The sequence below is a fragment of the Nicotiana tomentosiformis genome, chromosome 12 (assembly GCF_000390325.3).
Source record: "Nicotiana tomentosiformis chromosome 12, ASM39032v3, whole genome shotgun sequence".
Taxonomy (NCBI): Eukaryota; Viridiplantae; Streptophyta; class Magnoliopsida; order Solanales; family Solanaceae; genus Nicotiana; species Nicotiana tomentosiformis.
The window spans coordinates 135,107,230-135,132,859 of record NC_090823.1 but is presented as its reverse complement, the minus strand read 5'-3'; the positions used below and the strand labels follow the sequence as shown (position 1 = coordinate 135,132,859).

The window sequence follows — 25,630 nt, the reverse complement described above, 5'->3', positions numbered from 1 at the left end:
CACTTTTTTCGAATTTTTTTTACTTTTTCCGAAATCAGTGTTTGGCCATAAATTTTCAAGTTTTCACTTGAAGATAAATTTTGGAATTTTTCGAAAATTTAAAAATTTTTAAAAAGTTATTTTTCAAAATTTTTACTCAGATTATTACCATTCTTATGTCCAAATGCCCGCTAAGTCAAACTTGCCAATCACAAAAATTAAGTTTTTTATGATATGTAGAAGTCTACAACAAAGAGAATATCTTAATGAGTATAATTGTTGGCTTATTCCATGCCTCAGCTTTTATATATTGTCTATGTATGTACCTATGCTCTCGTAAGAGCGTGTTTAATTGGCAAGAATATTCTGTTTTAACTAATTTAAAATCTTGTATTGACTCTTTCGAAAACAAAATAATTTTTGGAATGTTAGAAAGAATTTATTAATAAATTAGCAAAAAGACAAAGTTAGCAACTTAAAACAGAAAGTTTGAGACCCAACGCAAAGACAGTTTTTTTTAAAGAAACAAAATTATCTAATGGTTTGGTAGTACGTACTACGTTTTAATCTTCTTTATATTTTTAATTAGTACAACATCTGACTTTGTCTTTTTTCTAATTAAAATAAAAGTTAGATCATACTCGAAGTTATATATATCTAATCAATGCAAATAGTGTGAAGCTTAATTACATGATTTGGAGTTTGCATTACTGAAAATATATACTCCTACAACTCTTGATAATGGAGGGAGAATTAGAGGCTAACAATATTAATGGAACTAAAACGCCATTGTTGGAGGGGTGGAAGCTTAGCGGAAGTGGACGGCGGAGCAGCCGGCGTTTCAGCCGGCATAACTCTTTTACGTCGCTCCGCCGTGATTTCTTGTCTAGGCTTCCAGATAAGGTGATCAACTCTTTTGTTATTGATTCTGAAGCTTCATACATCATTAATAACCTCTCCATATCCTCTGACTTAACCAAAGGTTCTTCTCTCTCTCTCAGGTTGTTTGGTTCCGGACTAAATATGTGGTTAACTGATTATGATATATATAAAGATTATTATATGTTGTATAAAACTATAGTGCTTGTAATTAATGGATTATGTAAAGTTAAGAATTAGTTTTATCTTGCTATTGTTAATATGCATGTTCTTATATATTCCCATGAACATGTTCTTGGCTTGAGAAAAAGTGAAACTTTTTCTTTTCTATGCTAAATTTGGTGTATAGACTAGGTTCTGTTTGATATTAATTACTCCTATTAAAGGACTCAAACAGAAGCTGTTATACAATCGTTTGATCATGTTAATCCAATCACACTGCATATTAAACTCCTTAACATCTTTTAAAGATTAGAAAAGGATGACCTGGGATCGAATCCCCCTCAATGCCTTTTGGGTTGAGTCTGTCGCACATGGCTTGCCTAGTGCGGATTACCTCTCCTGTGTGGCTTGCAGGCTATTACACAGGGGAGGTTTACCCAGTGCGCACCAAGTGTAGCGGCTGCGGGTTTCCCTCTTAACCAAAAAAAAAAAAAAAAGAAAAGGATATCAATTTTTTCTTTCCTTTTTTTTTTTTTTTATTTGCAAATAAAGCAAAATTTTGCTGGAAACTACACTAGGGAAATTCAAATATCTACCGCTAGAAAAGGATATCTTTAACACCCTCAGTCAGTGGCGAAGCCACATGGTTATAAGGATGGTCAATTGACCACCCTTCGTCGAAAAATTACACTGTGTATATAGGTAAAATATTACGTTTTAGCGGTATACAACACATATTGAACACCCTTTGTCGGGAATTTTTTTTACTTCATTCAAATTTGAACACCTTTGGAAAAAAATTTAGGTTCGCCACTGCCCTCGGTGCTCCGTTGACTAAGTTTTATGATGATAGGAGAAAAGGAATACTATGAAAAACAGTTTGAGACTTTGAAGTCATTTGAGGAAGTTGATTCTGCAGTTGCTTCTGATTGCATTGATGAAGAGGATCTCGAAGAACAAGCTCAACATGAGAGAGCAATGAGAATCTCCAATTATGCAAACATTATACTGCTTGCTCTCAAGGTGACCAGAAATTACTTAATTGAACTCGTCATTAACATGAGAATGAGAAATCATCTATTAATGTGTATGCATTTCTTTGTCCTGCAACATTTTTATATATGCAGTAAAAGTGAAATTCTGGTTTATGTTTGAATGACCTGGAAAAATGATAAAGATGGTGGTTTATGCCTTTTTGTCACAATAGCAGTATTGACACATATCGCGCCTTGCAGATCTATGCCACAGTAAAGAGTGGTTCTTTAGCTATTGCTGCATCTACACTGGATTCATTGCTTGACCTCATGGCTGGTGGCATACTATGGTTTACTCATCTTTCAATGAAAAATATTAATGTCTATAAATATCCTATTGGAAAATTGAGAGTGCAGCCTGTTGGAATCATCGTCTTTGCTGCTATTATGGCTACACTTGGTATGTTATCTGCTTTGACTTTGCATTTGAAATTCCATTATCGGGTTAGTGAATACATAGCGACTTTAGCTTACAGAAGACATGGCCCTTGACAGGAGGATATGGAGGTCGAAGATTAGGGTAGAAGGGTAATAGGTCGTAGTGTGTTTTTCTAATATGTTCCAGGTTTATTAGCGCGAGCTGACTAGTACATTGTCTTCGATTCTTAGAGTGCTAGTATTAGGGTTGTTTTCAGTACTATCTTCCGCTTCGGTTTTCTAGTACTTTGTCGTAATACTGCTTGTTGCTATTGCTTTCTTCCATTTGTTTGTTTTCTCGGTTCATACATTGATAGTATCATTTTCCTGGCCTTGTTGTTATTACCTTATTCCTATTCTTCCTCTCGAGCCGGGAGTCTTTCGGAAATAGCCTCTCTATCCCTCAGGGTAGGGGTAAGGTCTGCGTATACATTACTCTCCTCATACCCCACTTGTGGGATTCCATTGGGTTGTTGTTGTTGTTGTTGTTGGGTTAGTGAATACATGTCAGTTTGGACAGGTGAGAGTGAGGCATTGGAAATAAAAAAAAAAAAAAACAGGATGACGGCTTTCAAAAGACGAGTAAGAGACGGGGAGATGGAGGCTCTCGAAACCAAATGAGATTAGAGAGAACAGGGGAATTAGCACCATTCATATGAGAGCTAACCTCTTTGTATATGAAATTCTTCAATTTGCATAATCATGTGCATTTCTTTGTAGGCTTTCAGGTGCTGATCCAGGCTGTAGAACAACTAGTTGAAAATAAAGCTCCTGAAAAGATGACTTTGAATCAGCTCGCATGGTTATATTCCATCATGTTAACTGCCACAGTAGTAAAACTTGCCCTTTGGCTTTACTGCAGAAGCTCAGGAAACAACATTGTTCGTGCGTATGCAAAGGTGTGTGTAGTGTCCTTACCTTCTGGTTTCCACATCTTCTCCTGATAATCTCTTTTCCTAATTTGTTGATGTATTTGTCAGGATCACTATTTTGATGTGGTTACTAACGTAGTCGGGTTAATAGCAGCTGTACTTGGTGATAAGTTCTACTGGTGGATTGATCCCGTTGGTGCTCTTATCCTTGCTATTTATACAATCTCAAATTGGTCAGCCACTGTGATAGAGAATGCAGGTATATACTTACATGTTCCTGTTGAATTTATAGTTCGTCAATAATTCATGGAAGTTAACAGCGACGTTCAACAAACACAGAACTAGTAACGCAGACTAGAATCTAACCTTGTAAGAAAAATTATCCCTTTAGGATGTCTGCAAGAATTATGCTTGTTGGACACCTCAAGTCTGAGCACATAATATATGTTGTCCAAGCCAACTTGCACGCAGCTCGACTATTCCACCGGTTACCTGCTACCTCTCACCAGTAAACGTATCGAGTAACTCTGCTCATCAAGGTTTAGGCAGATGGAAAGAAATTAACTAGTGTCTTTTTGCCACCGCTGGGGTTTGAACTGGAGACCTCATGGTTCTCCTCTCACTTCATTGACCACTAGACCACACCCTGGGATGCAAAACTCCGATATTTTCTTGGTGTTATTTATATCAATACATCAAATAAAACTTGAATGAGGTTCTTGATGCAGTGTCACTGGTAGGACAATCAGCTCCTCCTGAAGTTATGCAGAAGTTAACATATGTTGTTATAAGACATCCTCAAGTGAAACGTATTGATACAGTTCGAGCATACACCTTTGGTGTCTTGTACTTTGTTGAGGTCAGTCTCCAATAGCATGAAATCATTTTCCTAAACATCTTTGGTCTGAACTAACTGAATTATTAAGGCATAGCCTTTTCCAGATCTCTGCTGATTTCAAAATGTTGCTTCCTTTCTTTTAACATAGGTTGATATTGAACTCCCGGAAGATTTGCCATTGAAAGAAGCACATATTATCGGAGAGACTCTACAAATAAAGCTCGAGAAACTCCCTGAAGTGGAACGCGCATTTGTTCATCTTGATTTTGAATGTGAACACAAACCAGAACACTCCGTCCCCAGCAAGCTGCCCAACAATGAATCTTAAGTGTAGAACACACAAACTAGGAGAAATTTCAATATAAAGAATAGGTCTTTGATTGGGAGCTCAGCTGCTCCTGAACCTCTATAAATACTCTTGGTCATGTTTGAGGAATTTGCATGATAATTTTTGTATATTGTCTAAAACATTTCTCCTAACTTCATATTATCCAACATACTGGATTTATTGAAAGATCCCAAGCATCTTTCCTAGCTATTGGAGCTTTTATCATTTTCAGGATAATTTCCTGTCAAGGGTGAGGAGAATATCAACTCTAGGTACTCCTGTGTAATTTGTGTGATGTCATTCTTGAACTGCAATTTAAATAAATTTGTTATAGAAAGCTCCTTACTTTTTCTGATAATGAAGAAAAATTAAGCTCATTCTGGATTTACATATTGGGAAATGACTTGCACTAAGCACAAAGGATACAAAGGATCCATAAATTTGGAAATTTGTGCAGTTAATTGTATATACATCGCATAAGAAAGTTCACCAAAAACTGCGCTGTTCAGACGAGCTAAATGAAGCAAGTGCCACTATAACTAAAATTTCCTATGCATAACAATCGAACCATTTAACCTACCATCCACTTTTTATAATTGCCAATGAGAGAAAAAGAGAATAGAACAATAAGGAGGGGTAAGATGTTGCAACTTCTCAAGATACAGTTCGGCCAAAGCATAGACAAGAAAGATAGAGATTTTTTGCCCACTTTTCCTGCAAAAAGAAGAAGAAAATAAGAGAAGCATTAAAAAGCAAATTACTCATTTTCATCTAATAACCAACTTTGTTTTACGTAGGTCACATCTATAAACGTTTAAACTAAAGGTTTTCCGACATAGGGACTACAAATATTAGTGACAATGGAACCATGAAAAGATTTAGCTTTTTGAAGATACCAAACACAAGCATGAATTTTCTTTCTGTATATGCATCAAAGCTCTTCTAGACGTACTCGGCAAAATCAGATGCTAACACATTCCACATCACAAGTTACCATACCTTAACATGTGTACTTGGAAACTGAGATGTTCTCAATGTTTCCTGAGTCTCATTGCCAGGTCTTCGTCAAGGCACGCTCAAGATAAGAGCAGCTTGATCTAACGTAGCAGCTGTTGCTGTAATACGATAACCACTATTCCACCGTTCATGAATGCCTTCACTTGGATAAAGAAAATCGAGTTCCACTACCTATCCAGAGGGGGAAAAAGAGCAATTTTACCATAAGCTAGTATTAGCATATGATAAAACCAAAGGGGAATGTACTGGGTGGAAGTAGATGATACAAAATTCAGAAACAAATAACACCATATAGGCACATCCATTTTTTTGCTAGGTGGGATGTAGGGAGTGTTTGTTGTTTTGGAATGTTCTCTGTATCTCAAGTACCATCTTGATACTGTTATGATAAATTTTTACCTTCTCAAAAAAAAAAAATATCACGAAGGTACGTTTGTTTAGAAGAACACATTTAAGCTGGACATAATTATGTTAGTTCTGATAGACTTCTATGTAGGATTGCATATACATGTTCTTAACGCGCAGCGTAAGACAATAACAATTCTAGGCAGAACTTTTCGTGTTTAAAATTTATTTACATGTCAAAGATCGGATCTAATAAGTACCTGGTGAAGAGAGTCTCATTTGATCAATGCGTATCCACACCGAGAATGATCCTTGCTATCAACTTTTTGATCAATGAAACCCCGCGAACAAATTGAATGAAAATATTGTATTGAAATTTTTCTCAAAAATCTCAACTCGAAGGTGGAAGAACAAGAAATAATTTTCTTATACTAGTATTTTCTATCTTGGCTTTGTATTGCACTATTACTTTCTCAAAGCAATTTTCTTCCCAAGAATAACTCACTTGGTTTCTACGTGACTTTACAATATGTATAAGATCTATATCACCAATTCTTAATTAGAGTCTTCGCACTATCGAAGAAATTTGAAACGAGACTCTCTTCACCGGGTACGTTTTAGATCCGATCTTTGACAAGTAAATAAATTTTAAACACGAAAAGTTCTGCCTATGATTGTTATTGTCTTCCGCTGCGCATTAAGAACATCTATATGCAATCCTACCATCAACATTTATATTCATATACACAAATATTAATTATAATTACCAACTATATATATATATATCAACCAAGAGATGTAATTTAATTTTCTTATTTAAAATAGAAAACTTTAACTTGTCCACAATATTAATTATATCCTTTGTGCTTTGGAAGCAGCAACATACTTACTAAATAAAGTTCCCACTAAGTCAGTCTCTACAACACCATATGAGATATGGAAAGGACGTAAGCCTAACCTTAAGCATATTACAGTTTGGGGTCTTTCTTTGTTTTCTACTTTTTTGATGAAGTAAGGTGTTCCATTAAAAAAGCATCAAGAAGATGCATAGTTACAGGAGGCCTAGTTACAAAGGCAAAAACAAAAAGGAGAAGCTAGGCCCTATACAAAGTGTCAATCTAGGACAAGAGTACTAACAAAGTCCAAAAAATGACCAGTACTAATTACAGGGGACAGTTTTGTCCAGCAAAAAAGTTCAAGTAGGCATTTTGCCTTGAGAGAGTGATTTGAAGTTGAGATGCCATCAAAACATCTTATATTTCTCTCTATCCATAAACACCAAAAACTAGCTGCAGGAATCATCAACCAGATTTTCTTGATGGTCTTATCAACTTTCCACAACTCCAATTAATGTGTGCATGTCTCATTTTGTGGCATAACCCAGCTCAGACCAAAAATACTGCAGAACATATTCCATATATTAGTGGCAACTGGGCAGTGCAGGAACAAATGACTGACAGTTTCCTGATTCCTCCTACAAAGGTAGCATCAATTGACCAGCTGGAATCCTCTCCTGTTAAGGTTGTCTTGTATTAGACAAGTTTCATATAATGCAATTCAATTGAAGCATATAACCTTAATAGGTAATTTGGTCCTCCATATCAATTTCCATGGCCAGGCATCAAGCACCTGATTTTGAGTGCAGTTTTGCTTGTAACACTCTTTGACTGTGAAGATACCCTTGCTACCCCAACACATAGTGTCTGAAAAATCTTCGTCACTGTTGTAGCTTTCCACTCTTGCTAGCATTTCCATCAAACTTTCCATTTCCCAATCTTGGACAGACCTTCTCAGATGCACATCCCAGTTGTTGTTGCTCCTGTTCTGAGCAATTGAGGAGTTTTTGTCCATGGCAATTTGGAAAATGTAAGGGTAATCATCCATGAGGGCTGTGTTATTCAGCCAAATGTCCTTCCAAAATCTGATGTGCTCTCCATTACCAGGTTTGAAGTGGATCTTCTGGAAAAAATCATTGTTCAATTTGCTAATAAACTTCCAGGGACCAACACCATAAGGGGCATTTGCAATTTTAGTGCTCCAGTTGTCTCTTTTCCCATGTTTTGCATCAATCACCTTCTTCCAGAGACTTGTCTCACCTGTACCATACCTCCATAGCCACTTCATCAGCATACTTTTGTTGTGGATTGCTAAATCGTTGACCCCCAATCCTCCATTGCTTTTCGGCTGTATGACTATCCCATTTTATCAAATGGAATTTGTGAGAATTGTTATTCCCTTCCCAAACGAAATCTCTTCTGATTTTATCCAGTTGCTTTAACACCTTTTTAGGGATAGGGAACAAAGACATATAATAGGTAGGTATGATGTCAAGTACACTGCTGATAAGAGTTAATCTACCTCCCATAGATAAATATTGCATTTGCCAAGTGGCCAATCTCTTTATAAATTTTTCTACAACACCATTCCAAATTTCACAATTCTTGAATTTGGCTTCCAATTGGAGACCCGGGTAGGTGATAGGAAGTGCCCCAATGCTGCAACCCATAGTTCCTGCCAGCTCTTCTATGTTGTTCACATTGTTGACTGGATAAATAGTGCTTTTCAGCTTGTTGATATGTAATCCTGACAAGGCCAAAGAGTAGGAGGGTGACATTCAGGTATAGGAGCTTTGCTTTTTCTGCCTCACAAAAAATCAGAGTATCATCAACATATAGTAAATGAGATATAGTAATTGTATTCCCAGCATTGGTGCCAACTCTGAAACCCTGAATCCACCGCATTTGTCTGGCCTTTTCCAACATCTTACTTAGACCTTCCATGGCGAATATGAAATCAAGGAGGAGAGTGAATCACCTTGTCTGATCCCTTTTTGAGGAGAGAAGAAACGCATAGGGGATCTGTTAACTAAAATTGAATATTTAACAGTAGAGATGCAATACCTTATCCACTTTTCACCAAAGCTCATCTTCCTCAAGATAGATATTAGATATGACCAATTCAATTTATCAAAGGCCTTTTCTATATCCAGCTTGCACATAACTCCAGGTTCTCCAGTTTTAATCCTCCAGTCCAAAACCGCATTAGCTATGAGAGTTGCATCCAGTGTTGTGAAGAGCGTGAAGCGAGGAAAAGCGACAAGGCCCTTTTCGCTTAAAGCAAGAAGCGAAGCGCTCGCTTTTTTGAAGTGAAGCGGAATTTTATAAAATAAAATAAAATAAATATTGCATAGACAACACATGTAACTGTAAGCAAATGTTCAATACTTCAATGTAAAAACTAAAGAGTAGCATCAATTAAAGCACAAAATGAGCATCTTATTCTTCTACGAGATTAAATGAAATGAAAAATATGGCAGTAAGTACGAAAAAATTGGCAGTAACTGAAATGAAAAAAATTGGGCAGCATTTTGCTGCAATCTATCACTGAAGAAGAAGAAGAACTGAAGGGAAAAAAACATTTGCCAGCATTTCGCTGCTATTTTGGGACTGAAACAGTGAAAGAAAAAGAAAATGGAGGAAGAAATCACATACCTGGGCTTGAACTTGATACAGCTTTTTAAATTTTTAACGTTGGCAGCCCTTAATATGTAGAAGCGCTCGCTTATGTCGCTTTTACGCTTTTCGCTTTTTTTTGCAGAAGCGCGCAGAAGCATTCGCTTTATTCAACCTACTACGCTTCACATCACAGAAGCGCCCGAGGTCTCGCTTCGCGCTTTAAGCGCTGAAGCGAGCGCTTTTAACAACACTGGTTGCATCAGTTATCTGCCTTTGTTTGATAAAGGCATTTTGATAGCTAGAGACTAGTTTGCCAACGACCAACTTCAATCTCCCTGCTAGAACCTTGGCTACTATCTTGTAAACACTTCCAATAAGGCTAATTGGCATGTAATCCCTGAGTTCAAAAGCACCCTTCTTTTTAGGTACTAAAGAAATGAAAGATGCATTGCAAGACCTCACCATGTAGCAATGCTGGTGGAAGTAGTTGAGGGCCCCCATGACCTCCGCCTTAATGAAACCCAAGATTTTTGGAAGAATGTCATGGTGAAACCATCTGGCCCTGGGGCCTTATCAAGGGCACATGATTGAATGACACTAAGCACTTCATCTTCTTCAAACACTTTTTCTAGCAACTCCATGTCTGCCTCTGTGAGTCTAGCTACTTCCTCAAAGCTGGAAGTAGGCCTCCACTCTTCACTTTCTTTGTAGAGATTCTGGTAGTAATTCAAGATCTCCTCATTGATCACTTCCTTGTCTTATGTGATCTCATTATCAATTTTGAGCTTGTCAATTGAGTTGTATCTTCTGTGAGAGTTGGCCATTGTTTGGAAGTATCTTGTATTCCTGTACCCTTCTTTTAGCCATAAGCATCTTGATTTTTGTCTCCATGAAGTTTCTTCAGCTTTAGCAATTTCCATTAGCTCCAATTTCATATTAAGAAAACTTTGTTTTTCAGGCTGAGTAGGAGTTCTGTTCTAAAGCTGAAAGCTCCTCTAGAATTCTGCTTCTTCTTGTCTCTAGCTTTCCATAGACTTCCTTGTTCCATTTGGAGATGTCTTTCTTCAGGTTTCCCAGCTTCTGAACAAGTATAAAATCAGGGTTGCCACTAATCACATAACCTTGCCACCACTCCTTCACCATGTCCATAAATCCCTCTTGCTGGAGCAACATATTTTCAAACTTGAAGTAAGATAAAGTTGAAGACCAGTCACCACTTTCTAGCATTAGAGGCTTGTGATCTGAAATAGGTCTTGGCATTGCCAACTGTTTGATAGACTTAAAGCTCTCATTCCATTCTGTAGAGATAAGGAACCTGTCAATTCTTGAGGCCTGTAAATTGTTCTCTCCCCTTGACCATGTGTATTGTGCCACGAGTAAAGATAAATTGATTAGCTGAAGATCCGAAATTATTTCAGAGAAGTTTCTCATAGCTTTGGTTCTTCTGTTGCAATTGTATCTCTTGGCCTCAAATCTGCACACATTGAAGTCCCCTCCTATAACCCATTGATCACTCCAGATACCCCTTATTGCTCCCAACTCTTAGTTACTAAAGGGATTATTATCAAATTAAATGTTGAAAAACTTCCAAACATTCTTTTTCAACTTCAACCCAATATTGTCCAAAGACCAACTAAATCTTTTTTTTTTCTTTTTTTGATGAAGTAATAATAGATTTCATTTCTGGCATCAAGAAGATGTACAAACTTACAAAACTAGGTAAAGGTTAACCCGTGCTACGCACGGGCCCAAACTCAATTGAAAAAATTAACATAAACCAATATCATTAACGACTAATTTTATTTTCCGTTGATAACCAATAAATTTGATCTCAATTTTATTTTATGATCATCAGGAAGCTCAAATTAATATCATCTCGACATGTTCTTTTACAGTGAAAAACGGTTAAATTTAAAATATTTATTCTAAACTCAAGTGTGGCAACTTTATTTTAATTTTTGGAACTATGCGGTTAATAATCATTGACAAGCTAATTGTCATACTATAATACCAGTTCGGACATAAATTTTTATATCAGAATATTATGTGGGATTGAAAAATGAACGATCTATGTCAAAGTTTAACAAAGCAAAAAATGTAAAGTCATTAAACGGATCGTGAAACAACTGTTAGCAACAAAAGCTCTTCAGGATAATTTACAAGGATAAATGAATCCACATTAGACAAAAATTAGCACTACATTGACGTAAGATGTCATGAATTTTCAGTTCCCTTATGGAAGAGCTAAGTAATAATTCAAAGGAACAGCTAGGGCCGGGATGTAGCAAAAACAAATGGTCAAAGGGAATTTTTTGGCAATATAGTCCGATAATATAGTCCGTTAATTGTTACTGAATATTTTAACCAGGTGTTTTTTCCCGAAACTAAGTATATGGTTGATCAAATTGGAAAACTCGGTTCAATATTTTCTATCTTATTTGTTTTATTTTATATGACACTCTTTAGTCTTTCCCAAAAAGAATGATACGTTTTTACTACTCTTTGACCGTGTTTATAATGGAAAAGATGGTTGAATCTTTCTAATATCTTTTTGTGTTATTATATTTGACACTCTTTCACTTTTACTCTTCTAAGAAAAGAATATTATTTTTTATATGTAGGAACTCTTTAATTTAATTTTTTTTAATTTTCTCTAATGACGTTAATTGACCATAGAAATATATTGCGGCATGTTTATGACCCAAGTTCTAAAGGTATTGTTAGTATATACAAAAAGTCTTTCTTAGTACTCTACGTTCATTCAAATATCATTATGTAAATCCTCTTAGTAACTAATTATACTAAAATATTCCCAAAGTGAAGAAAATCAATTTTTGTAACTTTATTTTCTATTCAAACGAATGTATGAAGAGAACATTTATCTCTCTTCTTTAACTGGAGTTTCTGTAACGTACATTATTCATAGAGCATAAAGACTTCCTTAGTACTAATCACACAAAATTATTCAGAAGTTGGAGAAGATCAAATTTTAAAACTTTAAGTTATGTTCAAATAATATGTATCCCTCTTATTTAGCTGGAGCTTTTGTTATCTATATTAATTATTCAAAAAGAGTCCTGAAATTCAAACTAAGTTTATTATATTAGCAATTGATTTAACAACCTTTTTTGACGCAGCTCAAATATTGCTTAAACCTTCTTTATTCATCAAGCAGTTATTTTAACGGACCTAGGCTACAGATAAAGTTAACACTGAAATGGCTTTGGAAAAATGCACACGATGAAATGAAAGTTTATTGCCTTTCTCTTATTTAACTTTTAACCGACACTTATTTGCACGCTTGAGTTTAAAATAAATTGGTATAGCTATGTTAACAAGGGAGAGATGCGTGAGGATAAAATTTAGTGGGGCCTACATGGTCATTGATAGCTGAAATATGTGCAGTAAACATGTATTGTAAATTGTGATGGTGTGAAATGACAAATTTAAGTGGAGCCCATCTGATATGCAGTGGAAATGGGGCTAACAATTTGGGCCTTGAAAATGCCTCAAAAATTTTCTTTAATTCACTAAATCGTTGGATTGCATTAACGTAATAATATGCTAAATCAGGGGTGAATATATTTGTTTGGGTCAAGCAGGCATGTCAACGAAGAAGTGCCTACTTCACCTGTTTTACTGGCACTTCTTATATAGTAAAATAAAAAGTAGGTTAGTTAAAATAAACTTGGATAGCTGCATTAGAACTTTCAAATATCCTTTTTTCAACTAATTCTTTTCTTATTGTTTAATAAGTGAAATTCGATTATAAATTATGCGATTGAAATTATCTTTCTCCTGCCTTTGCTCAAATTATATTTAATGATGTTTAACTTGAGTTACTGGAAATTGTCTTTATTGTATATTGGATATTAAGAACGGAAAAAGGCCATATATACCCCAGTACTATGAGAAAAGGTTTAAATATACCCCTCGTTATACTTTGGGTCCAAATATACTCTTGTCGTAATATTATTAGTTCAAATGTACCCCTCGTCCGTTAAATTTGTCCAAGGTGTACATTCAATAAATCCAACGTGGCACTGATATTTGATGAGGTAGATGCCACGTGGCATGCCTCCTCAGTGCCCCTAACCCATTTTACCCTTTCTTCTATTTTTTTGTTTTCCACCACTAAAATTTCTTTCCCCTCCACCACCATTGCCACAATTACCGACACCATGAAAGATATTGTATTTCATTGCCACTATCACATGAAAAGCCACTTGGAGAAGACGCACACTTTCACTGAAATTTCACATAGATCAGTCGAATAGCTAGTCCAGTAGAGAAAGAAATCTGAATCGTCAAGGTCAACATTGCCTAATTAACCGATCGAGCGAAAGTTCTTTGCCTTGTCGATGATGAGCCTAGCTAGGTACGAATGACCACGGAACATCCAACTAAATAGGTATGAATAAGCAACGAACTGTACAAAGAATACACATTACTCATCGTTAGAAACATTAGTTATTAAGTTTAGTTCTTGTTTTTCCCCATTATCAATTTAAACTTAATCTGCTCTCTCTTTGTAATATTCAAGCATTTATTGATTGATTTCAACAATCGCTTTCCTTATATTCATTCTTCTTTAGCTTCAATACAGTCAGCCATCACAAAAAGAAATTTCTTTTCGCCAGAACTTGTGATGATTGATTTCGTCTGTGAAGTGACTAGAGGAACCTATATGTATCCGATCGGCTTCCTTTGAACTTAAGGAAATCATATTAGTGATGGTGGTAGCGGTAATGGTGGCAATGATGGTGGAGCGGAAGGAATTTTTAGGGGTGGAAAACAAAAAAAACAAAAAAAGGTAAAATGGGTTTGGGGCGCTGAGGTGGCATGCCACATGGCATATACCTCATCAAATATCAGTACCACGTAGGATTGGATGTCCATCTTGGACAAACTTAACGGACAAGGGGTACATTTGAACCAATAGTATTACGGGAAGGGTATATTTGGACCCAAAGTATAACGAGGGGTATATTTAAACTTTTTCTCATAGTACAGGGGTATATTTGGCCTTTTTCCGTATTAAGAATAGTAATATTAATTCACTTATACAACAACAACATACCCAGTATAATCCCACATAGTGGGGTCTGAGGATAGTGTGTACGCAGACCTTACCCCTGCCTTATGAAGATAGAGAGGCCGAATCGGAGCTAATAAGTAATTTTAATTCACTTATCAAAAGGTAATTTTAATTCCTATTTGATGTTATAACTTATAAGTAATTAAGTGCTAATATGTATGATAACTTTTGTGTATGGAAAAATTAGGCGCTTCGCTTCTTGCTTTATGCTTAAAGCCCCATAGGCCACTACTCCTTTGTGCTTTTGTTCTTAAACATTGAGTAAATGCAATTACTCCTTCATTTCCTTGTACTAAATACAAGTTTCTTGATGTTACTAATTTTTTCCTCTAGGAAAATCGGCTAAAAGATCTGTTATAATTCTGACGATCATTCAATAGCTGTCAGGGAAAGAAAAAAAAGCAAATTAAGATATGGAGAGTCTCCTCCTCTCGAGCCTAGGCTTCTATCATTGCTAATTAAAATAAGATGAAGTGGGCGAAAAGAGGTAATGAGCACACAAACATGCAGGCAGAAAGAGAGGAACAACCTGGTTACTGAATCCTGAATTGCGAGACATAACGACTGCCCACCTACTGCCAGCAGTTGCCATGGAGGTTACATGGAACCCTTCTTTCCACTTCTTGCTTTTCCACTTGAACGGAAATGACTCACTTACTTTGTAGGACTGCTGAGTGAACTGTGTGCCTGCAGATATATAATAATGATTGCAACATCAAGATTACGAAAGTTGAGGAGCTTAGAACTGAAAGCTAGAAAGCTTAACCTTCAAACCATTCAGGTTACTATGTCACTCATTGTGTGAACATTGAACATATACACATATATAAATATACATGCACTGTGTGTGCTCGGGTGCATCTCAGATGTTGCATGTGTGTGTGTATCAATAACAATCAATTATCTCTCAAAGCCAAACTGGTGGTACCAAACTGGTAATAAACTACAAACCGGAATGGCAAAAATAACTGAGAATCTCAACCAGGATTCAAACCCGTGACGTGCGCCTAACATACCCCATTCCCTCCCCTTAATGGAATCAAACATAGCATAAACTTGCCCCAGGGACATCAAATCTTGAGACAAAGGAGCACAATGCTGATGCTTCCTGTCATAATTGCCTTGTCCAAACCACCTTGTCGACATATTAGGAAACTCTTAAATCTCTACGTTAAATTACAAGAACTACTAATATCTTAAAGGGAAAAGCAGGAAAAGATATCCGTTAATATCACTAAAGACAGGTAAAGTGTAAAACCAATCAAAATTTAGCAATTAGAGAGCCCACCTTTTGACATTACAACAAGAGAGCTTCCATTGGTGGCACCAGCAAGAGAACTAATATAATAGTTCTTCTCCCACTGTTCCATTATCCACTCCTGTAACAATGTACAACAAGACCTAACATAGATTAAATATCAGGTTGAAGAGCTGTGAATTGTATTAAGAGCTACGTTACATGGACTCAGCTCCAATACACACATTACATGGGTGTGTGGAAGTATTTGGTAGGGATACGTGCCGTTTTTGGCTAAGTTTTAGCGTAAGAATATACACAAGTACGATATACTAATGTCACACCATTCGACACGTGTACATCATGGCAAATGAGGACTCATGTAACATAGTGGAATAAATAGAATTCACAATTTACCTTGAGCAAGAATAATGGTGATAGCTCATAAACTTGGCTCGTGAAATTATTTCCAGCATCCAGGATAACAGCCCACAAGCCGGAACAAGATGCCACACAACTTATAAATAAACCTTCTTCATTCCCTTTCTCCACATGCTGTGTCAGCCTTGTATCTTCAACATTATAATGGTACCTAAAAACAAGCTACATCGCATTAAGTAGGGGACTTGTGTACAGAAAATATCTTATCCATAATTACCACCACATACTGAACCAAAAAGGGCTCTCTCCAGAAAGCAAGGAGCATAACCACAAGATATCATCCTTGAAAAAAGTCTAATTTGACAGCTCCTGCCAGTCACAAGATAAAGGACAAAGCCATGCATTATTACCGAACAAACATGTTATGTGAACTCACCAAGATATAAAGCCTTTAAGGAAGCTACAATATTTTCTAGTAACCATATCTAGGCTCTTAGAACTGTATAGTGGCAGCTAATTCACTCCTTACTCTCTTATCATATAATTTAAAGTTTCATGTGGTCTAGAAAGCCCAAGAAGTTATATATTTCTTCCTAATCATGTCGCTTCACGCTTCTTGGGCAAATCGTAGATAAAAGTAGCAAAATTAGCTATATTACTCCAGTTTATGTACCAACAAATGCAGCAGAAAATCATCAAGCTTCTCCGCAACGACCATAGAAAGACATTCCTAAACGAATCAAAAAGACAAACTCCCCTATCTTTTTCCAAAAGCTATGTAAACAAAAAATATCACGGAGATACTTTCTGCAAAGTAGATCTTAAGATGAGAAGGCGTGGTACTCCACATAAAAGCTGAATGAAAGTCATCACAACAAGGCAAGAACAGATAGAGGAAGAAGACATTCTCAAAATATTACACTCAATCACGGGTGGAAAAAGATTGAGCCCCGAAACACCAACTAAATTATCTAGGTTTATACAAGTTCTTGCAAGTCAATAACAGAACTCCTGGATAATTGACACCAAAAGCAATAGTGGTTCCATGATTGTGGAGAATCTACCAAATTTCCTAATAAAACTAACTTAATTTCTGAAATAGAAAACCATCCTACGACTTTACACAGCACAAACCACCCAAGAATCCAGTGACATAGAAAATATAAACTCTGAACTAATAGAAATCTGCCTCAATTACTTAACATATATGGCCAGAGACAAGAGCAGGATGTAAAAAAAAGTAAAGACAAATTGTATTCCTAGTCGCATCTCCGCTGAATAACTACATTTAAACCAGAGAACCTGAAGAATGTAAAATTTCAGTTCCAAGTACAGAAAAACTCATGTATCAAAGTCTCAATGATTTTTCCAAATAACAAAACAGAATCAAACGACTTGTTGAAACAATATGCAATATCATCCACATTTATTTACTAAATGTATGTATGCAAGAAGATTATGGGGAAGACTAATGCATTGGCTTCAGCGGGATCATAACCCATCCTATACCTGGTCACAACAGTTGCACTGGATACTGATCAAAGCCAAAGGGAGGACCAAACAAGCACACCTGCTTAGGATGATATATGCTGAAAGCGTGCCTTCCATTTGGTGTGAAAGAAATGCTAGAGTTTTTGAGAATGAGGAGAGGACTGTTGAAAGCCTAGCAGGGGAGATAGCTTGTATAAGTAATGTTAGAGCTAATGCTGTAATTAGAGGATTGTTGCAGAGGTTACACTTTTAGATTAACTGATGATAGAGTTTCTGTTGACATAGGGTTTCCAATTGTATATAGATATGGGATTAGGAAGAAACTCTCCCTAGGAGGTAGGCTTCTTAAATTAATCTCATAAAGGCAGATAGTAGTAGAATTAGTGTAAGGTTATGTGATTGTTTACAGGTAGCAGTAGACTGAGATGTGTTCAGCTAAAGTTTTGTAATTCTCTCTTGGTGATTAATAAAATAATTTAGTTACCAAAAAAATGCATTATCATCTAATCTGCAAATCCAAAAGCAATGCCCTAATTGAAGTCTTAATTCAGAACACGAAGTGTCTCCTTCATCACAGCATCATCAGCCTAAATAAAACTAGCAATAGCAAAATCCCAAAACGTTTTTATTCTACATCACCCATGAGGCTTGACAAATGACAACCCACCCTACCCATAATTTGCGGGAAAAAGGAAATCAAGAAAATTTCTCAAAGAAGCGCAATTGAACATTTTACCACCAATGGAACATACAATTTATTTTAAATAGTAAAAGGTAATAACCACTAACAGAACAAAAATATAGTATCCACCGAATAATCGTGTGAGTGCAGCACATAAACCACAATTCAATTGCTTTGCATGGAAAAAATACATAATACAACAACTAGGCCTCAATCCCAAACAAGTTCGGGTCGGCTAGATGAATCCTAGTTGACCATGATACTCATTTAATATATGAAATGAAATTTCCACCTCTGTTTCATGGGCTTTCTGGCATTGTAAATCGAAATTCACTGTGTTGCAGGAACTCCCATGTGAACCTTCTTTCTAGGCTGCTCTTCTTCCTCCTCTAGATTTAATCTCCCTCGCTTTTGGCCAACTTGAATAATCTATAATGATAACATGATAAGGTCATATATAGTTACAATAATGTAAGCAAAAATAAATAAGCAAAGTTGGTCACATGTAAAATACCACCTTTTGGGCCAACTCAGTGTTAATTGGTCTTATAGCAGGATCAGGTCCAAGTAAGCTCCCAAATAAAGAGATTAACTTCGAATAATTAGGCTCTTCATCAAATTTCATATTTATTACTATATCGAGAAACTCTCTCAGAGGCGCTGGACAGAAGCAGCAAAGCGTTTCCGGAGATGTTTCCATCTTCTTTTTGCAGTCCAAAAACGATTTGTTATCGCCCTAAGATAGTCAGAAGATAAACTTGGGAAAATAGGATGAGCTGGAAGTTGAGTGGAACAACTTGCATGCAGTTCATACGACTCGAGAAAAGCTGGTGCAGATACCTGAAATCCTTGCCATGGCAACCTGCCTCGGTGAAGAAAAATGAGTGAATATGCAAGTGATTCCAGATCATCTCTTCTACTGGCAGTCCTTCCCAAGTACGCATGCGCACTTGCATACCGAACAGTCCCCCTAGAAATTCATTCACAGAAAGTTGATAAACAGAATGAGCGGCAGGGATCACAATTATGCCCAAGGATAACACCACATATAACTTACCTAAACATGTCAGGTCTCTGATCATATACCACATGCAGACCTTTCGCATTGTCTCTCCACTTTGTTGCTGTAATTTGGTTGTTCGAAAAGTATTACATGGAATACTGAATCTACAGTTGTTAAGATATTACAGTAAATTAAATTCTTTTACCTAGTCCCAAGTCAACAAGGAACAACTTCTTCTCCTGCGGTGTTGATGGCTGACCAAGCAAAAAGTTCTCTGGCTTTACATCTCCATGAATGTAACTGAGGTCAAGAACAACAATCACTAGAAAGAATTCAAGAAAAAATACTTGGATCCAGCAGTAAAGTTCAAAAGTCAGTAACATAAAATATGAAACCAACAGCTGGACAACTAGATGGACATAAATAAAGGAGGGAGCATCTTATACCCTTTAGCATGCAGTTTTTCCAAAATTGACAAAGACTCAACTGCAATACATGCCACCATTTCTGAAGACATCGTGCAATTGTAGAAAAGCTAAGCGAGGCTCTTATATTCTACTGCTTGAAGTCCAACTTTACATCTGAATATTCGCTATACAAAGAAAAGCTAATGACATGCATGATAACAACACCAACAACAACAACAAACCCAGTAGTTTCCCACAAGTGGGGTCTGGGGAGGGTAAGATGTACGCAGCCTTACCCCTACCCCTGGAAGGGCAGAGAGGTTGTTTCCGATAGACCCTCGGCTAGAGAACGACAGAAAAAGAAAAGGTAATTGCAACAAGTACGAATAACAGCAGGATGAATGACATGCATGATATTGGAGGAAAAATAAAGGCTACTGAGCAAATAAGCATTAGCTACTTACGCCTGCCCAGAGGAATCCCACACATCCCATAAGCTAGGCCCTAGAATGTCCATAACCTGCATATAACTAATGAGGTCAATAGGGGCATCCTTACATGAACCCAAAACAAATAATACATAAACCAGTATCCATTTTATTCAAAATAATCGCAGTAGCAGCACTCACTGCAGGCAAACCGAAGGCTCAATCCACATCGAATATCTTAGTCAAAAATATTTATTAAAAGAGAAAGAAGAAAGGAACCAGTCGACTCCAAGAGACTATGCCCTCACATAGCAAAGAAACCACCCAATCACAGTTTAAGAAATCAGTCTTTACTAGTCACTAGTGAAAAGAACCCTCAGTAAAAACGAGCACCTGAAGGCCTCCAATGAAATAAAAATAATATGGGCCAATTACATCAACCTCCCATGCAGAAGGTCATAATTCAAAAGAACTCCCCTCTTGTTCAACATTTCACCGCAGAAACCTTCCATGACTTGTAACCGTCAACAGTTAGTTTGACTTTCTGACTCAAGCCAACTAAACCTTTTAAAGTTGTAGTTTGCCAATCTTAATGGTTATGTCAATTAATATAAATGGAAAAAGCATACTCTACTACACATATAGTGGGAAAATGCATAACTTTACTACACGTACCATTACATAATAGTCTCCTTTTATCCCTTTATAATGCACCCTAGGCACCCCATGGCTGCCTCCAAGAGTACTGCTCACAAAACAAGTTTAGTCCAGTCAAAATCATATTCCAACATGAGCACCCATTCACTTCAAAAGAGATCCATATCCGTACTTGTAAACTTGCCACTCGTATGGAGGACCATGGTTACAGCCTTTGCTATTTGTATGCTCAAATTTCAGTGCAACCTGAAAAAAAGGATAAATCAGTGAGTGTTAAACCCTTCTATTACTTGAGGAGAACAAATTATCTAGCATGAAAACTGAGAGGGAAAAGGAGAAAACAAGTGCATACCTCCACAGCCCCTTGACCAATTGAACGTTCATTTCCACTAGTAAGACGACGACCCAAAAATACATGACCAAAACCACCTTTACCTAAATTCCCTTCAACCTTATAAACTGGCGACCCTCCTACTTGCACCTGAAAGTCAAATCCAACCAGAAACACAAAGTAAGTGCAAGCAATTCAATTCATAAGTGCCTTTCATAAAAATATGATGCTAGTATCTTCGACCCCTTTAGTTTATCATAATCACAAAACTAACTGGAATCGCCGCCCCAAATAATGAGCTACCAATACAGGTATCCACTTAATCCAGGCCTGGAATCACAGGCTTGTAACTAATCTAAAGTGACTATTATAATCAGAACAGGCCATACGAGAATGACATAAAACATTTAATCATATAAAAGAGCATACTCAATAAAATAATTAATCGGGCTATTTGAGATTCACATATAGGAGGGTTACAATAGGTTGACCGCTATCATAAAAAAGTCAAGCTTAAATGAACCCTCTAAACATTGAATCCAATAGAATGTCCCTAATAAGCAGAGCGGATATAAATGATTCATTAGTTGACCCCGGCTAATTATGGAATGAGGAATAATTAATTAATTTGTATTGATAAGATTATTAAATTTTTGACAGGCTATATCACAGACCACAACGTTAAGAATAATTTGCACCAAAGTGTGTAGCAAAGCGGTCAACGAAGTGAGTGAAAACTTTGGAGATCAAGGTCTAATCCCAGCAACAACAACAACAACAACAATGTCTTCGTCCCAAACAAGTCGGGTCAGCTATATGAATCATCACATCTCCATTTAAGCTCAACTCATGTTATCATCAATATCAAATAAAACAAAAGTAAAAATAAGTTAAATACATATAAATAATAGTAAAAATAAAAATAATATTAGGATTTCTCTAAGACTAAAACATATTCTCAACTACTAGTAGATATCATATATATGGAAGGTTCAAATCCTAGCATATACAAAAAATGCTAGGTGATTTCTTATCATGACTAAGCCTTAGCGGGCAGAGTTATACATACCTTAGTTGGTGGAAGTTAGCAGGTACAAATGAAATAGTTTAATAATAATAATACCTAAATACGAGCATGTGTACGTTTTGATGCGTATGAAAAAAGCAAAAGAATTTTACAGTGTACCTATGGTTGTTAGTTTAGTAGGCAGAGGCGGACCCATATGTATGGGTGAGGGGTCACCGGACCCCGTAAACTTCGGCCGAAATCCTGTATGTATATATATACGTATATACTTTGAAAATGGTTAATTTAAAGCAGTTGGCACCCTGAACACTAAAATCATTTAGGGGGCACTGGTTGAGCAGAATAATGTGCCCGTCCCGTAAAACTTTTGGGTCCGCCTCTGTTAGTAGGCAAGTTGGCTCAAACACTATAGTTAATGCAAGCATGTATACAATTGGGGGGGGGGGGGGGGGGAGTGGCGGAGCCACCTTACATGAAGGGGTGTTTTCGCAACAAAAATACACTGTGTAGAGGTAAAAAAAAATTATATTGTAGTATGTATATATACTATGTGTTGACTCTTCTAAAATTTATGGTATGTTTACTTTTATATATTTTGACACCCTTGATAAAAATTATGACTCCGGAAAAAAAGAGCAATGAAATTGAAAATACGTAAAAAAATCCACCTTGTCAGGGAAAGGGGAGGAGTTACCCTCATCTTCATGTCCAGTTCCTTTGTTATTATTAGCACTCAACCCACCACTCTCATCCCCCATTTCCTCTTCTCCCTCTATTCTTCCCTCTTCAAACTCTGTTTTTCGCTGCTGGTTTTTGAGCAGCTACTACTGGCAATTCTTTACTATCCATGCAAATAGAGATAGTAAATAAACTGAGTTCGAAACAACTCAGCAAAAATGAAAAAAGGAACAAAATTGAGTTTGAGTGAAGTGCAGGGGAATTTTATGCTAGGGTTTGATGAAGAAATTATACCCAAAGAAATACCAAAAGTGTAAGGGAGTTTTGGGTGAAAATTGATATGAAACGTACTTTGATGCATAGAGAGAGGCGCGTATTCATTCTTTTTTTTGGCTTATTTGTTTTCTCTTTTTCAATTCTGAAATGGGAGGAAATAAGAGTAATTAGTTTCTTAAATGAGTATTTCTTCATCCGGGGTTGGGGAAAGAAGTGGGCCCAAGGAAAATGACTTTGTCAGTGGAGTATAATGCATATTTTTGTATGAACTATTTTAATTCGATTTCTATATTCAATTGAATTTTAATCGAGGATCACGAAACTACAAACTTTTTATCCCCTTATATATATATATATATATATATATATATATATATATATATATATATATATATATGAAAGGAGAAAAGATTTATATTAAGGGTGTGTTTGGTAAGAAGGAAAATATTTTTCTATAAAATATTTTCATGAAAAATAAATAGTTTTATCACTTATTTTTCCTTGTTTTATTGGTGAGTGGAAAACCTTTTTTCATAAAATATTTTTTAGTGTTTGGTCAGAGAGTAAAAAATATTTTTGTATGCTACTCTCTGTAACGATCCGATCGGTCGTTTTGAGCTCTAACTCGTCATTCGGTGGTTTGTGGCCTTCACTAGCTTCACTTCATGTGTCATGACTTGTATGTGTGGTCGGAATTGAATTTCGGGAAATTCTAAGTTGATTCGGATGTAAAATTCTCAATTTGGAAGCTTTAAGTTAGAAGAGTTAATTAAGGTTCGACTTTTGAGTAAACGACATCGAAATCGGGATTTGAAGGTTCCAATAGGTTCGTATGATAATTTCGGACTCGGGCGTGTGTTCGGGTTGAGTGTCGGGTGGTCCGGGAGCATTTCGGCGCTTAATATGGAAAGCTGGCAATTTGAAGTGGACTTTGGCGTTATCGATATCCGTTTGAGATTTCGAGCCTCGGAATAAGTTCGTATTGTAATTTATGACTTGCACGTAAAGTTTGGCGTCATTTCCGTGATGTTTAAGTATAATTTGGACGCGCTCGGCGAAATTTAAAAATTTGAAAGTTTAAAAAAAGGTTTCGATCGTCGATTCATAGCTTTGATGTTGTTTGACATGATTTGAGGTTTCGACTAAGTTCGTATCATATTTTAAGATGCGTCAGTATGGTTGGACGGGGTCCCAGGGGCCTCAGGTGCGAATCGGATTGGAATCGGATCGAGTTTGGACTTAAAGAATTGTTGAAGCATAAGGCTTCTAGTGTGATCGCACCTACGAGGTTTTGGCCGCAGGTGTGAGACCGCAGGAGCGGCTAAGAGTAGCTGAAGCAGATGAGATTAAGGCTGGTTTAGTGCGGAAGTGTGAGGAATTCACCGCACATGCGAGCTCGCAGATGCGGGAAATGGAGCGTAGAAGCGAAAGGTGAAGAGGCATGGCCTTCCGCATATGCAGAGGCTTAAACGCATGTGCGACCAAATCTTCCGCATAAGCAGAGCTTGGCAAGCTAGCGAAGGCTCGCATAAGCGAACACTTTTTCCGCATGAGCGGGTCTGGCTGGCCTTAGAGGGTACTGCACCTGCGATGAATTGTTCCGCAGGTGCGACTGTTTGGCCGCATGTGCGAATATCGATGGGCATAATGATTTGTTAAGTACGAGTTTTGGCTCACTTTCTCTCATTTTCTCTTGGTTGAGCGATTTTTGGAGTCCTTGGAATGAGGATTTTCAACATATATTATGAGGTAAGCTATTCCCACTTGTTATAAGATAAAATGCATGAGTTACGTATGGATTTAAACATGAAAATTATAGAAAATGTGAGATTTGGAAAAAAACTATAAATTGGTAATTTTGGTTTTGGACCACCATTTTGGAAATAGAATTAAGAATAAATTATATGTTTGAGTTCTTGGTGTAATGGGTAATGTTCATCTTCGGAAATTTTCGGAATCCGGATATGTGGGCTCGAGGGTTGACTTTATTGACTTTTCAAGCAGAGTTGAGAATTGTTATGAATTAATTAATTATGATGTTGAACTATGTATTTAGTGGTTTTCCTAATTGCTTGACCAATTTCGGATCGATAGGCATCGGTTTGAGGTGTTAGAGATGCATTGGAGCCGGGTATGGAACTTTAGAGCAAGGCAAGTCTCATGTCTAATCTTGTGAAGGGGAAATTACCCCTAGGTAATGTAATTGTTATGTGCTACTAGTTGTGTGTGCTACGTACGCCCGAGGCGACGAGAGTTCGTACGTAGCTAAAGCATGTTTATATCCGGGTAGACTCAGAATTGCATCATGTAATATTTGAATAATTTGAACTCCATTTGCTAGCTTAAATAATTGAAAATATAATTGGAATCGATTTACGAATATATATTAAGCGAGCCTTATCATCTTGAGTTGTTGGCAAATTATTTGAGAAGCGGTAAAGGTTATATTCACTTTATGCCCCTATACATGTATTGTAAGCACGTGTCTCATAATTCTATAAGTTCCTTTTTTCTTGTGGAATAGGCCGAACGCCTCGGCGGTATATTGAGATACATCTCCGATTCGTGCCGGTCGACCCTCGGCAGTGTACACACCACTATGGACCGG

The 25,630-nt window shown here is 36.8% G+C and overlaps 1 protein-coding gene and 1 pseudogene across 2 annotated transcripts; one reads left to right on the top strand and one right to left on the bottom strand.

Moving 5' to 3' along the window:
• The first annotated feature begins 654 nt into the window (after positions 1-654).
• On the top strand, positions 655-4,715 carry LOC104105668 (metal tolerance protein 4-like). Of its 2 annotated transcripts, none has more exons than XM_009614036.4 (7): positions 655-961; positions 1,940-2,043; positions 2,256-2,454; positions 3,192-3,370; positions 3,452-3,602; positions 4,072-4,202; positions 4,330-4,715. In XM_009614036.4, the coding sequence occupies exons 1-7, from the start codon at positions 721-723 to the stop codon at positions 4,507-4,509; spliced, it is 1,185 nt and encodes a 394-aa protein (XP_009612331.1). In that variant the 5' UTR covers positions 655-720; the 3' UTR covers positions 4,510-4,715. The 2 variants fall into 2 exon arrangements, with proteins under 2 accessions (XP_009612331.1, XP_009612330.1); XM_009614035.4 differs by having other exon boundaries at positions 1,874-2,043.
• Positions 4,716-4,919: 204 nt separating this feature from the next.
• LOC104105667 (casein kinase 1-like protein HD16) lies at positions 4,920-23,188 on the bottom strand (annotated as a pseudogene).
• Between the last annotated feature and the right edge of the window lie 2,442 nt (positions 23,189-25,630).

Bases quoted from the DNA above. Each gene is read 5' to 3' on its own strand.
- LOC104105668 (XM_009614035.4), top strand. From the start codon at position 721: ATGGAGGGAGAATTAGAGGCTAACAATATTAATGGAACTAAAACGCCA. The intron at 3,371-3,451 runs GTGTGTGTAGTG...TGTATTTGTCAG, and splicing joins TTGTTCGTGCGTATGCAAAG to GATCACTATTTTGATGTGGT. The intron at 3,603-4,071 runs GTATATACTTAC...TTCTTGATGCAG, and splicing joins CACTGTGATAGAGAATGCAG to TGTCACTGGTAGGACAATCA.